Here is a 15896-nt window from a genome sequence, read left to right on the forward strand (position 1 = left end):
ATTGGGCATATTACTTTCAAAGTCGCCACTAGGACGGCAAAGCCAGAACGTTCTAAATCAGTCGAATGGTCTGAAAATAGTAACTAAAATTAACGACTGAAAGATTCGATTCTGAAAATAGCCAGTAGATAGTCGTTTTCAATCGATAGTACCCAACGCTAGTTTAAATCATGTTTTTAATTGACCTCTGTTTTTTAACCCTAATTAATTTTTTTTACTTGGTATAACCGATTAGAGAAAATAATATTAGTCAGTTTTTCGCAATAAATGTTTCTACTAAACATGCTTAGGTTAGTAGTAAATAAATGTTGGCGAGAAATTCTTAAGTAGTGTGTTTTTATGTTTTTTTTTCTAAATCATGTAACACAAACCAGGGTTTTCTTTATTATATCTATAAAAAATATTTAGCATCGCTACCCTTTGCAATTGGTAAATAAACAAACACATACTTATACGGTGATAGCGAATAGAGAAAAATATAAATATGACGATGAAACCATACACAATAACCTTTTTTTCATTTTAAAGTAGTATTTAAAGGTATTTTTATTCCAATGTCTCCAGGGAAAAGTCTTTAAAGTTGACTTTACTTCAAGACAGGAATTTTCCTTTGGAATTTTTAATTCTGCCGTTGGTGAAACAATAGTTATAACTTAGTAACTAGTACAAAAAAAACTAGTATAGAGTGACCAATAACGAGAATAAATTATAGAAGGAAATTTGTAGATAAGCATATATTTAAAGGAAAGTAATATAACTTAAACTTTCTCTGAATAGCAAGGGTTTATTCCAAGGTTGAAACATAATTATTATCACAACAACTGAGTATTTTATCAACACATTGTAATCCACGGCCATTGTCGGTGTTTATTGAGATAAGGGGCTGGGTTATAAATATTTTATTTTCCTCTGTAACCAGCGCCTGGACGTGTCTGACCATCATTTTCTTCGGGATGAGCAGCGTTCCACTCCAGGGCTTTGACTATTTCAGGTGGGATTGGTGGAGCAACTGGCAAGTGAGCACCTAAGAATCAATAAAGAATGTTTATACACCTTAGTTATTATTCGGAATAACTTAAATTACCTTGAGGTTGAAAACCACCTTCATTAGCGATATATTGAAGCTGTATTGCGCTCCCATCGGGGGCAGTATATTTAAAATTTCCTTGAGCCTCTTCTATAGGATCTTGGGAATTGGCATTCTTAAGTTGACCCGATTCTTGAGCCGCAATTCCGTTATCAGCTTCAAAACTGCGTGAATTAATGTATAAAGTAAATTTCAACTATATTCAAACTTTCAACTATAATTATTTTCCCAAAAAAAAATCGAAAAATAAAAAAGGTACTTATTCAATTTACCTCCATTTGTACGATCCATCAATGCCTACTTCATTAGTTTGACTAATAATTTTGACTTCTCTGCCTGGCGCACTGGGCTGGTAAGGTCCTGCCGGACTTGCCCAAGTAAGGCACGTGAGGGTTGCAATATACAATATCTATAAATAACAATAACAATAATTAGAAATATTTTAATATATTTTTGAATATAGTGAGTTACAATAAGAGTAAAAAAGTGGAGATTAAGTTGAATAACTAAAGAACTCTGACTAAATAACTATATATATGAAATAAAGCAGACATCAAGAGATCTTAATATTGAGATGTACTAACTTCTCATATTACTTGAATCTGTCAATGGAGTATAAGCTGCGTTTGTTTCTACATACATCATTTTTTCACCAATTTTTACACCCAGATAGTTAAAAATATCAATCAATAAGCTCATATTGTTTTATTGGCGTGCTGATAATCCAAAAAATGTCTTTTGCATGACCAAAAAAACGTCGATGCAGCTTTTTAGTCAAATATAGAATCCCAATATATTCTTAGAATCTACTTGCTTAAGAGCTAATGTACCGGATTCACATTTAGTTTCATCCATCCATAAAGCAGCGAAAAAATATTTTAACAGTTCTTGGTTTAAATCCGAATGATTTGTTGTGCATTTGGTAGGCAGCTTTCTATATGCTAAACATCTTATGTTTTCTATATGATATATTTAGAGCTTTCTCTAAACCTATTTTGGCTAACTCTCAATTGAAAAACAACGAACCTAATAGTGACAGTTAATCAAACACAAAATCTCAAGTTATTATTATATTCCTTCCAGTTAGATCCAGAACCCTTCTTCCGCACTACTGTAACCTTAATGAATAAGGTTCTAAATTATATTTTAAATTGTCAGAAACTCTATTAAGATGTATTTGTATTCCGGAGAGGATAAAGTTAAACTGTAGGAAAATTTGCTAGAAAACATGAGGATAGAGACTCCTCCATCAAGTTAACCATACGTTAACCAAATCCTTATCTAAATTAATATATTGAATTATTAGACTTGAGACTTTAGAGCCTCGACATTATTGAGATAAATATTGTGGTCAATATCCATCGAATATTCAAAGAAAGCTAATAGAGTATCGTTGGTATCTAGAGGTGTATCTATCTCAATGTCCAAACATCAAATTTTTAATAAAGTCCAAGTTTTCCTTCCTAAGTATTTAAGTTCGACGGTTAAATGCAATACGGCTAGTTAACAGTATGTGAAATTTACAGGAATCAAACGCATACATACGGATAACTTTAGGCTGTCACATAATCACTTTCTTAATGTATAGTGCCTTCTTCATAGCCGAATCAGATTCCTTAGAAAATGTACTTAATCACCTTCAAGGCGCCTTTTCTGCGCGGTTGCGAAACGTCGACTAGTTTTAGTCAATAAACACGGCTCCAATTCGGAAGTCAATGATTCAGAAAAAAATTGAATAATCGATTATTAATATCGATTAGCGACAAAAAATAATTTGATGAAAATCTTGTTTAAATAAATAGGAAGAACTTTTGAACTAATCATATCACACTGTTAATATCAGTCAACTATTATGTCACAAATATATGCACGTATAACTTCGGCTCTATACATTATGACTCACCAATAAATGCATTTTGAATCGTGGTTCACCTAGTACTGTCCGAAGATGCGTTTCAGAAGCCATTTATATTATCCGACTTCGGGTATCTCTTTTTATGAATTTATAAAATATTTTTCATACCTTACCCACAAGCAAAGTCGCCATTCAAGCGCATATTAATCAGAATATTGCAAACTATATGCACGTGGGTTGTGTAACTGGCATTTTTTCTTAACGCATAAAAATGATCGCATCGTTATGGAAAAAACGTTCATATGCATTATCTGAATGTCAATTAAACAAGCTACATCTTGTTGTTACATCTAGTTGAAGATTCTATAGGTAAGGAATATTTTTAGATCTCTTTTTATATATTTAGCCACACAGCTTCTGTGATATATAATAGTATTTTAACAAATATGCTGATAGCAATAGTTCTTAGTATAGGTCCTGTTTGGTCCATGTTTTAAGATTAATTGGTTATAAAAGATCTAGTACTATTTTTTTACTGCTGAACAATTGTATTATCATATCTATCATTTCAATTACAGGGCACACAGTGAAAATAACTAAACAAAATAAACATAAAGTAAAAAACTATGCTAAAAGACTATTTAAAGAGCATCCAAGTGCAGGTCTATTAAAAAGTGGAACAGAAGAAAAACAGAAGTAGTGTACAGTTTAAGTAGTTTTTAAAACCTTAGAAGTTTAATACATTCTACAAGAACAAAAATTAATTGGTAATAAATTGATATGAAAGATAACTGAACGAATGATAAAACAGAGTCAAAGGTATCCAAAAAATATTATGACCTATAATCTTTATGACATGAATATGACCAAAGTTCAGAGCTTAACTTCATTTACATACTCTCTTACAAATAACTCCTTCAAACTAACAGTATTATTACTAATATAAAAAATACAACTGATAAAATATCAAGAAATAGGATTGAATATTATGAGATAATTATCAAAATGCTATTCTACTAACGCATCATCTTAGAGTAGTAAAATTTATAGATTTAATTATATAGATATATAGTATAGTTTATATATTAGTACTAAAAAATAAAATAATTAATATAAAAAATGTAAAATACGGCAATGACATACTAGATGAACTGCAAAAGCTGAAATTATTCAAAGCACTTTGCGATCACTTAGGCGCTATTTACTGTGACCATTTTGTTTGGTTTACAACATTTTCCTACTACCAATAAGCATCACTAGAATGACCACGATGATGAAATTAACGCAATTTTTCAATAATCTTTACATTTTTAGATTGTGAAATTAATTGTAATAATATTTGAGAAATTATTCTCGCTATTGTTTGAGACAAAAGTTAAACTTTTTTCAATTTTATATGTAAAACATACAATTATAATAATAAAAAACATACAAAGATAATAATATTGTAAGGCATTTATAAAAGGTAATAAATCGGTTCAATCGGTAGGACAATCACAATTTTAATCAGTCACATACATAAATTTACGACCATGCCCCAGCAAGATTCGAACCGCGACTCTCGCAACAGAAGGTGGACCTTCATGTCGCCTTTACCGCTGTGCCAACCAAGCCAGCCCATTTTTTTTTGTATATTATTGCTTTCTAACTTTCTACAGGGGTACATTATTTTATTTCAGATATCTAGAAATATCAAAAGGATTAAGTTCCGATAATATTCATCATCTACACGTTGATGTGTATCTTAAGATCTTGTTCCTAAATCTCTAATATTATACTTTCACATAGGGGCACTAGCATAGTGTGTCCTCTTGTGTGCTCTTTTATTCTGTGCTGATTGACAATAGCTGAGGCTCCTAAACAATATAATCAACAAATAAAGTTTTTGATATTGTTGCCTACTTTTATATTATTCTAGGTTGCAGCTGTGTTTTGAGCGAGAAGCTGTCAATTTTAGTTCAGTGTCGGTTCTAAATATAGCCTGGTACAACTACCCGGTAGTACCTTATTTAAGAGGCATAATTATTTCTCCGTTCTCTCACAGGAGCTAAATTTTTTCTGATTTTGTGATAAAAGGAAGGTAAATCAGTAAAAAAAGACATAAAAGCACGGAAGCGTGACAACGAAAATGTATTAGGAGATGTTTAAGAGTTAGATGAACATTAAGAGATTAGGAAATATAATTTATTTATATTATGTTTTACCAAAATTAAGATTTAAATTAATTTTTCGTCTTGGACCAACTACGTAATACTATCTTACTAAAGGTTGGCTTGATTGAGGTAAATAAACGTTTTAAATACCCTATTCCAAAAAAAATTAATAGGTACGCTAAGCTTAAACTAACATGGATAACCCATCAATATAAAGAGGCAATAGTTCCGTAGTTACTTGAAGCAGTCCTAGATATAATATAGAAGTTTGGGCAAAAGTACAGCAGCTAAAGCTGTATGGTCACAAAATGTGGATTGAAGGTGCTTAAAGTTGCCTATTGAGAGAGAATTAAAAAAGTTATTAAATATTAAATTTTAAGTTATCAGTGTGATTCCTGAAGGATGAAAAATCATAACTAACGAAGCAATAGAGAGTTTTGATGTAGTCTATGGTTATAAAGCATTTCTTACGTTCGAAATTATCAAGATACAAATTTATAGGGGAGGTGGGATTTGTTCTTAGAATAATTCCTAATAATTATCGAATTATTTTACAAGATTCCAAAATATCGAGATTATATATATGATAGAAGCCGATCTATTTTTTGCTAGATAACCAAACATCTTTAGTTTAATAAATAATTCTTCTTATACAAAAAAATAACAATAAAAATATAGAGATATACCCAATGAGATAATTAAAACTAATTTTTGTACATTGATAACATTTTCAACCTAGAACTTCTTCGCAAACTGGATTTCTTTGCTGTCGTGAGATGTGAACGTGGCATTTGCATAAGAAAACAATCATTCTCTAACAATTTATATACGTGCCTTTGATTTTTCTTAATAAACGAATACCTTTGACGATGACCGATCCTAAGACATTTTTTTTATTACTCGCCTTCTATCGCTACGAATTCAACCCGCTAAAGCATCAATTACATTTATGTGTTACATCTGCCGATTGTGGAATTTATTAAAAGAGAATAAATGTCGAGGATTTTAGATTACAGATATACCCGTTTTCATTTAACTGCTTATATAGAATACAGTTAAAATCAGAATTAATTAAATATTACCATATCCCATTCTATTTTGATGGGTGAGACTACCATGGGAAACGTCTTTCAATATCCATTATAATCTTTTATTTTTCTTCAATTGTTAACCCAGTAACAAGTGAAGTCCGGTACCTAGAGGCGCGGCGTAAAATTTATGGTTCTATATCTGAAGATATTATACAAGAGGAGTTCAATTCTAAACCGTTTGCGATCCAAATTTCATATTAAGTTTCATACATATCCTCACATTTATCAGTCATATATTTATAATTATATATTTACTAGCTGACCCGACAGACTTCGTCCTGTCAAAAAGATTTGTAATGTGGCAGTTTTTGTGCCTACGTATTTTAAAAAATTCTCCTGAACAGAACCATCACCCTGGTGATAGGGCGTTGTGAATAAAAAATAATTAAATAAAACATATATAAGGATTGAAAAGTAAGTAATCGCTTTATTGTTAATCATGTGAATCATAATTATTATTATTATTATCATTATATTGCTTTGTGGTATACGATGGTTTTTGTTTGATTACCTGGCGCATAGATAAACAAATCTGATGGTTTTCCAACACGGGAACAGGCAACATACAATTGACCATGTGAGAAACATGGGTTTTCTAGATTAATACCACGAACACTTAATGATTGCCCCTGGGACTTGTTTATAGTCATAGCAAAAGCAAGCCGTCAACATGTCTATAGGAAATTTGCCATTACCAATGTCAATGAGTTGTTTAGAGAATATGTTTCCAGATTGGTCATTTTGCAACTCGACACGCATATTCTTGCTTAAATGAAGTACTTTAACATGTTTCCACAAATTGGAGGACTTTAGACATGCATTGAGTTCATCAGCTGGCGTTGATCGTGGAATCACTGGCAATGTTTGACGAAAATCTCCTGCTAATAAAATCATTGCACCACCAAATCGGTTATTATTGCTACGTAGATCTTTTAAGGTTCTGTCTAAAGCCTCCAAAGATTTTTTATGTGCCATCGTGCATTCATCCCAAACAATCAATTTACAGTGCTGCAAAACCTTTGCCATTGCAGAGTTCTTCGAAACGTTGCAGGTTGGAGTTTCATTGCTTTGCATATTTAATGGCAATTTTAGTGCTGAATGGGCTGTTCGACCACCTTCAAGCAAAGTTGCTGCGATTCCCGACGAAGCGAGTGCAAGTGCAATTTTATTTTGTGAGCGAATTGTTGCTAATATTAATGAAATAAAAAAAGTTTTTCCTGTACCACCAGGTGCATCTAAGAAATAAATCCCTCCAGTTTCATCATTTGTTACTTTCATAAGAGTTTCAAATACATACTTCTGTTGTTCATTTAACAGTGGAAGATTTGTTTGAATTTATTCTTTCAAAGCGTTGAGATCATACAGTCTTTCTCGATGCAACTCTTGGTTAAAAGCGTCATGCATTGGACGATTGGGCGCGGTCAGGCCTAATTGAATTAATAGTTTGTTTGACATTATCAAGCACATGTCCTCAATTGAAATCAATGCTTCATTGTAAATTTCTTCACTGATTTGTATATTTGGATTTCCCATTCTATTCCGTATTTGATACAAAATATCATCACACATATAATCTTTGTACTTCATCCACAAATCAATTGGGTGTGATGGGAAGCATGTAGATATGATTATAGAAAACAATGTTCGTATTTGATGAGTGTGTGATGATATTACAGCATCATTGAGAGTTTGATCCCAATGAGCGTCATTTTCAAGCAATTGCAAACGTTGACAGGCTTCTCTGTAGGATCCACACAATTCACCATCAACAGTTCGTAACTGTTGGAATGATGTTGGGCCACGTACATTGACTAATAGCAGTCGTAAATAAAAACATTCATCATTGCTTGGATGTACTGAATAAATCCGGCCAATCGCATCGGTGGAATATACATCTGTATATCCTGGAACTGGTTTTCCTTGTTTCCGTCGTATAAATCTCCTTGAGGATTGATTCCAGGTATAATATTTTGGCATTTCAGAATATAGCAATGTTTGTGCGAAATCATCGTTTTGGCATGTCTCAAAAAAACTGGTTAATGTAGTAGATGGTGGCTGAGCAGCTCTTTGTACTGCGTTCTGTGCTGTAAAATACACTCTTTGTCCATTTTCTAAATGCACAGCTAAGTGAACAACAGAAGGGTGTCTCTCATGAATAGGAAAAGAAAATATTCGCCAAACTGCTTCATTACTACTGACATAGCGGCCCATTTGGTATTGGGTAACTTCATCATTAGAATTCTCTGCACCAATTCCAATCACAGCCATATCACTCCCTTTGGTTACATATTTGCAAATGTATTTAATCGATTTCACTGAATGGCAAGATTCAACGTTGATGTGTGCTTTGAATGTCTTTGATAAAATGGGTGAATATGGAACAATCCAACGATTATCTATTTCAATATCTTGTTAATTTAATTTGACAATTGTTGATTTTCCATTGTCTGCTGTCGATCTGCGACGATACAATGGATAACCGTCATTACCAGTAATTGTTTCCGATATTAATGTCCGTGGATATCGTTTTGAACATTTACCATCCATCATACACGGTGAATTTTGATTAAGAGTTCCACAGGGACCATGTATCATGTTTTTGATAACTACCTCATGCAATCCAGGATCTACTTGTACATTAGGGATTTCAGCTGATATCACTGCATCAACTTCATTTGGCCTTATCTTTTCAACCAACCAAATCAAAATGTGTGCATGTGGCAATCCTCGTTTCTGCCACTCCACAGAATACATCCAGCAGCGTGTCTCACCAAACACATTATGTTTTACGATGAAATTCATTAAAGATTTCAACTTTTGTCTAAAGACTCTGGCTGTAATATCATGACGATCAATGGATGATTTCCCAGGTAATAACTCCTGCTTAATTTCTATCCATTGCGGATTGCATATAAATGTGATGAACAAATCTGCTGTACCATAATGACGAACATACGACATGGCATCTTGAGCATATTCGTGCATATGCCGAGGGCTTCCGATGTATGTTGCTGGAAGAATAGTCATCCGACCGACATTCTGTGCATTTCCATCAGTATTAATCGCATCTCGAAGGTGAATATACTCTTCAGATCGGAGTTTGGTTTGATTCAACCTGATGAATGTTAATCTCTCCGTTTCAATTTTAACATACATGTCATCAACATATTTGTGATATAATCGCCGACATTTCAATATGTGATTATCTGCATTTTCCCGAATCATTAGGCGGTATGAATAATAGTTCATTGAACTGACTTTTTTGTTGGTTTCAGAACCTGTAAACAGATTTTGTTTTAATAACATTCAAATATAAAATTAAAATACATAATATATTGACTGAGATATTATCGCCATAGCTAAACTAATATTTTAGTTACCTGTAATGGGATTTATCATTTTTATTGATAAATCGTAGCCATCTTCACCTTGCCAAAATATAATGGGATATTGCAGTGCATCATATGAGCGGTGTGTTTCCTTTATAGGTTGTAATTGAAAATTCCGACGATGTAAAACAATATCACGGGATTCCAAGTTTTCTCCAACTACAACGATAGCAACTTCATCAATAGTTGGTGCATTAAAACGTCTTGTATGTTGACCTGCAGGTGTTTTATCAGCTCTGATTACAATTTTGTGATTATCGGATGGCATCAGATCCAGGGCAGTTTTAAACAATATAATCAATTGATTGTGTTGATGAAATAAAGTTTGTAATTGTTCTACAATAGACCTTTTTACTAAATTGTTATGTGCACAACGCAGATCAATTTCTTGTGGTGAATTGCCCATAAAATAAATTTGCAGGAATTTGTTGTCGCTATCTGACACTGGTAACAGTGAACCTGCTCTGTGATATATTTGCCCTTGTATCTGTAAATAAAAAAAATATTATGGTGTGGTATAAATTAATGGATTGTCAATGATCAAACTTAAATAATATTTGATCTTAAAAAGTATATATTTAGTTTTAACTAATATCTATCAAATATAAAATATAATAAAAGTGTCACTGAAACTGAATCACCATATAATATGATGACTAAGTGATATATTTCGTAATTATTAAGAAATTGAAGATTAGTAACACATCTTAACTTTGGTGACAGAAAATTTTGTTCGCTAAAATAATTATGAGTAACTGCTATAATACATACCTTGAAAGTTGGCATAAAATTTTCCCGAACTGCATTTGTTGCCCCAAATGAAGTCATTTGAAAGCAATTGTTATATTGTTGAATATGTGTCAAAAAGTGTATAGAATCTGTTCCTATTCCTGAAACCAATGAGTACAATGGTTTTGGTGGTGGATCCAATTGTATCAATTTCACTTTACCATTTGCGCAACACAATCCATTGGCTTCGTTTTTGTATTTTAATGCCTTACAGTGTGAGCAAACCAAGTTCATAGAACCAATAACAACACATTGGTAGTTACTGTAGTCAATTGACACATCGTAACTGAAAGCAGCTGGATTCAAACTTGCGCGATTATTAGTTGAATGTCGCGCTCGCGCTTCACGCGTTTGTGATATCCGAATTCTTTCACGTTCATTTCTGTCGTCACGTTCTTGTGCAGTACGATTAGATCGGTAATTAGCTTGGTTTATAGCATTTCTGGTTCTTCTACCTAAATTGCTTCGTCTTATAGGAGGCATATCAAATATAAATTATTTTTTCACTATTCACGAACTAAACAAACACTAACTAACTAAACACTCTGCACAAAACACGATATACGAATTTGTTTCGTGTATCACTTGACAATTCATCTGTCATCTGTCAAAAGTCATCTGTAACAGACAACTTTTTTTTTAAATTTGATATGACTTGAACTCAAATCCTTTTAAGCCGTACGAATTGTTTTATTTATTTAAAATTTGAATTAAATTTTAAACAAATAAAAAATTTTAAATAAATAAAACAATTCGTACGGATTAAAAGGATTTGAGTTCAAGTCATATCAAATTTAAAAAAAAAAAAGTTGTCTGTTACAGATGACTTTTGACAGATGACAGATGAATTGTCAACTGATACACGAAACAAATTCAAACAAAAAGGGCTATTTTTAGGGTTTTTCCAGCAATAATTCTAATTTTTCTCGCCGTAAAAACCATCCCTGAACTTCAACGAACATTTTAAAAAAAGATTTGGCCAAATTGGTCCAGGCTTTGTTGAGTTATGCGCTTAGGAACATATTTTGCGATTCATTTTTATATATAAGATTAAAATACCTTGAAAAGACCCTTGAAAGAATGATTTATCAAAGGACAAGATAACTTAAAAAAATTAACGGATGTAGGGTTGAAATTAATTCTAATATTTCTCATATTTCATATAGTATTTAGAAAAAAAATCACTTTGATGTCGTATACATTAATACGATAAAATAACTTTTAGTTTTTAGCTTGAAAGTACCTCAACCGTATAAACCGAGTCGCGTATTTTAGAAAGAAACCCTTAAATCTTTGGATCTAGTTACTCTATTTTACTGCTAATAAAATCCCTCTAAATATTTTCATAAACTATCATTTTAAACCCATGGGAAACTATGTGACTAAATATTCAGATTGAACACTTTTTATGATATTTGAACGTGTGCGTCAAATATTAGTGAATCTATAGTACTAGTTAGTATGAAACTCATCAAGTTTTTTTGTTATTATCATTAAAAGGAAATACTAAAATTAAAGTGAACGATGTGGTAAGTGATAGTTTATATTTAATGTTTAATATGCAAATAAAATAGGCACTTGCATGCATTTTGATGATGCAAATGAAGGAAATACGACGTATCAATGTTAAGGCATTGTTAAATTCGATTGCTTGGATATTTCTTCACATAAAATAGATTTTCTAGTTAGTATTATTGAGTTGTTCAGTACCTAGAGACGCTAATCATGGAAGGCTCAAAATTGTTTTCGAGATTTTCATTACAATTTTATTTGAATAAATATGTTATCGAAGCCGATCAAATACTTTTAAAACCTTGTAGCAATGCAGATTCGCTACAATCTAAGTTTCTAAAATTCAACGACTCAAAAGTACTGATTTTGATATCAATTAAAAACCCTCCAGAACCCAAAAATTTTGAATATAACGAATTGCAAGGCTTATGAGACAATAACCCTCAACCTCTCAATGAACCTTCAGATAGCCCACTGGTTTGGTTTAGCTTGGTATATGTAATTGGTTTATAAGCAGTTGATTATTAAAACTGTTTCCAGATGCTTACATGTTATTAGCAAGAGCCAAAATAAACAATTTTCCCTGTTTCATTTTCAAACCTTTCAAGATCGCAGTTAAAAATAGGCACGTTTTGATGTACATATGGTGGGACCAACAAGGTGCAATGCATTACGACCTGACAAAATCGAACTATTTTGAGAAATATATATATTGGTTAATATATCTTTGTCAATATATGCCTTTTTTATGTGAATAAATGACCATAATGCATGGAAACTCAATATATGCTTGAAACCCATTTTTTCGCCACGAACAAGCTATTATATAATATTAATAGCAAGAAAGTGTATTTAAGTTCATTTTATTTTCTTCAGTGCCAATAAAGTTCGAAATAAATGTGATCTATTTACATTTAATAATTACATTATTTTTATTAGAGCATTTTTAGCAACTGCAAACTTACTAAATAAATGTAGATATTATTAATCCTTATTGTTATAAATATATAAAAATATACAGCTTATTTGCGTAAAGTGGTTAATTAACATACTATTACAACACATAATTTATTGATCAATATTAATCTTTTTCATAAGGAAATTAGTTAAAATCAGTTACAAGACAATTATGAATACAGAAAATGTATTGTTTCCAATCAACTAATACAAATTATCAGATATTAAATTTTGTAATGCTATTTTTCATCGTGAATCAAGACGTCCACCATTAAAACGTTATCTTTTCCAGTGTTATGCAAAAAGAGACCTTTTTGAACCCATCTCGTGAATGTTATTTGCTTTTCCTTTACAGTATAAATATCCGAGTAAAGCTAACGCAAACGTTGTTTTGTTAAAGCTTAGTGTAATTACCCGAACATGCATCCTCTGGTAAGTATTATAAATAATTTTATTGTTAATTAAATTAAAGAAATAAAAAACTATATGAATTAATAATTAATATTTTATATATCCACACATTTATTGATTCATCTGATAATAAAATTAGAATATCCATCATAATAATCCCGTGTTTTCTAAAAATATTTATATAAGTCTATAAAGGATAATTATATTATGTATTAAAATAGAAAATAAATTGTAAATAAGGGCTCCTAAATATACAAAAACAAAATATAAAAGATATATAAAAAATAATACAGATCCTTTAAATACCTGAACCTGAAATAGTTAAATTAATGCGAATCCATTATTTCGGAACTATTAATGTTGGTCTAATTTAAAGTGTGTAAATATGCCCACAAAAAATTAATTAGTTTATGTATGTATCTCATTTGATTTATATCAAATCAAATCAATCAATATATATATACTATGCATTTTAGCTATTTTCTGGGAATTTTGGTTGGATTGATATTCAGCATTTCATCTAAATGTCAAGAAATACAAACAACTGATTTTGAGTTGCCACTATTACTGATGGTGTGTTGGGCTAAACCCACTATACCTTATATTCAGTATATAATGAACTTATGCTTAAGATTTTTGAACAGAAGAACGAACAGATCCATTTTCATAATTCATCATCGTTGATAATCAAAGGCAGGAGTACCTTTTTCTTTTTTTCAGTGAAGCTACAATTCAATAATCAAACAGCGCCTCATAATATTATCATATTTAACTTCATAGCGCAACTGTTGATAAGCTAAATATTAATAATCTAAGTAACTATTGAGACAACCAGTAAACAGTTGAGCAATTTTTTTCAATTCTTCATTGCTTATTATAAAAGGAAAAAACCTTCTGAATAACTTAAAATGCGTCAAGAATTAATATGTATAAAGATAATTAATAAATCTTCAATTAATATTCTTCAAAAATCTTCAATTTCGACTGATTTGTCAGCAAGTTTTATTTCAAAAAGTTATTTATATTCACGAGATATATAAAACTTTGGATACGTTTTTTGTATAATAATATGAACGTAAGCTTGTCCAAGTTCCAACCAAATATATCATTAACTTTTAGATTTAGAGCATGAACATTTCTTTAAAATATAGTTTCGGAATAATTCAGTACACTTTACAAGTCAGTACTCGTACCCTTAATAGAATTAATTCAGCCACTCACACATAAATCTGCGATTCAAATCATACGTTTTCTGCCTCCTCTAAATGCTGATGCCTTTGCGTCAGAATAGTCTCTGTTCAGTCTTGTTACCTGCGCTTTTGCCAAAACTCTTCATGTTCGCGTATCAGTGTATTCGTCAAAACCTAGAGCAAGTTCCAACAATTATATCCAATTTATCTACAAGTGTGGTAACTGATCTGATGACTAAATCTTAACCATAAAGTAAACTGAGATTTCAGACATTTTTAGACAAAGGTGTAGTTGCTTTGGAGATAAAGGCCAAATGTTCATAAATTTATAAGAGGGGTTTTTTACTGTCATCGCCAATTAATGGAGTAAAATTAAATTTCTCGACTTTTGTGGGACATATTCAATGACTCGTTTTATTTTTGAACAATACGGTAATAAATGGTCTTCATTTTTTGTTTCATATATCCGGTGTTATTAAAGTTTCTTTCCATAACCAGACTGAAATATTGTGTAGGTTATTAACTTATCGTGAAGTGTCCTTCCCTTGATATTTGTTTATCTTTTGGGGTTTGGACTCTCGTTTTTTTCTACTTGATCAGTACTGTACATGAACAAAAATTATACTAAAATATTATGTAAATAAGAATTCAGCACCTCCAGCTAACTGACTGGACTATGTGTAATAACTCCGTACATATTTCATATCTAGGCTTTATATTGCAAGTATACTCTTAAGCTGCTTCCAAGGTCTCTCTTTGCCTTGTAGATTAAAATAATATTTAAAATGAGCATACCACTTTAGACAACTTTACTCTTCTAAATCATAGCAATGCAATGTACTATAATGGATACTTAATAGGAAAGTCTCCAAACTAACTATATTTTAGGTTTTATTTTTCGGGTTAATCACCATTGCTCAAGCAGCTCAATTAACTGGTAGAGAACAAGTACCAATCGTCAGTCAAGACGCGGAAGTGAATTATGACGGTAGTTACCGCACATCGTACGAAACTGGTAATGGTATTGCCGCTCAGGAACAGGGTCGCTTAAAAAACTCTGGAAACAAGGATGCAGAAGCAGAGGAAGTTCAGGGATCTTTTCAGTACACAGCCCCAGATGGTATAATCATGTTATAATATTAAAAACGAAGTTTTATCGGGTTATTTTTTAGGGTCACCAGTATTGCTTCAGTATATAGCTGATGAAAACGGTTTCCAACCTTCCGGCTCCCATCTCCCTGTTGGACCGACACCACCACCTATACCAGAGGCTATTTTACGTTCTTTAGAATGGAATGCAGCTCATCCTGAACAGGATGATTCGTCCGGAAAATTTTGATTTGATTTTATTTAATACAAGTAATTTTGTTATTTAATTATTATGCCATATTGCCTATCAATATGCTATGCTTTGTATATAAAATGTTTGTGCCATGTACAACAATAAATAATCCATATCTAA

General features: G+C 31.7%; 3 protein-coding genes across 3 annotated transcripts; 1 reads left to right on the forward strand and 2 right to left on the reverse strand.

Annotated features, from left to right (window-relative positions):
• Positions 1-764: 764 nt before the first annotated feature.
• Positions 765-3142, reverse strand: LOC143193347 (endocuticle structural glycoprotein ABD-4). The gene is made up of 4 exons (XM_076399504.1): positions 2991-3142; positions 1360-1496; positions 1085-1251; positions 765-1024 (listed from the first exon to the last, which is right to left on the reverse strand). Exons 1-4 carry the CDS (start codon positions 3051-3053, stop codon positions 900-902), a joined length of 492 nt encoding a protein of 163 aa, XP_076255619.1. The 5' UTR covers positions 3054-3142; the 3' UTR covers positions 765-899.
• A 3451-nt stretch (positions 3143-6593) lies between these two features.
• On the reverse strand, positions 6594-11007 carry LOC143192653 (uncharacterized). The gene is made up of 4 exons (XM_076398130.1): positions 10526-11007; positions 10347-10465; positions 9567-10062; positions 6594-9464 (listed from the first exon to the last, which is right to left on the reverse strand). Exons 1-4 carry the CDS (start codon positions 10845-10847, stop codon positions 8599-8601), a joined length of 1803 nt encoding a protein of 600 aa, XP_076254245.1. The 5' UTR covers positions 10848-11007; the 3' UTR covers positions 6594-8598.
• A 2125-nt stretch (positions 11008-13132) lies between these two features.
• Positions 13133-15896, forward strand: LOC143193908 (endocuticle structural glycoprotein SgAbd-2). Its single transcript, XM_076400349.1, has 3 exons — positions 13133-13265; positions 15323-15554; positions 15607-15896. Exons 1-3 carry the CDS (start codon positions 13254-13256, stop codon positions 15771-15773), a joined length of 411 nt encoding a protein of 136 aa, XP_076256464.1. The 5' UTR covers positions 13133-13253; the 3' UTR covers positions 15774-15896.

This window comes from Rhynchophorus ferrugineus, unplaced genomic scaffold (assembly GCF_030347505.1).
Source record: "Rhynchophorus ferrugineus isolate W39M unplaced genomic scaffold, kcgeb_rfMv2 rfM3, whole genome shotgun sequence".
NCBI lineage: Eukaryota > Metazoa > Arthropoda > Insecta > Coleoptera > Curculionidae > Rhynchophorus > Rhynchophorus ferrugineus.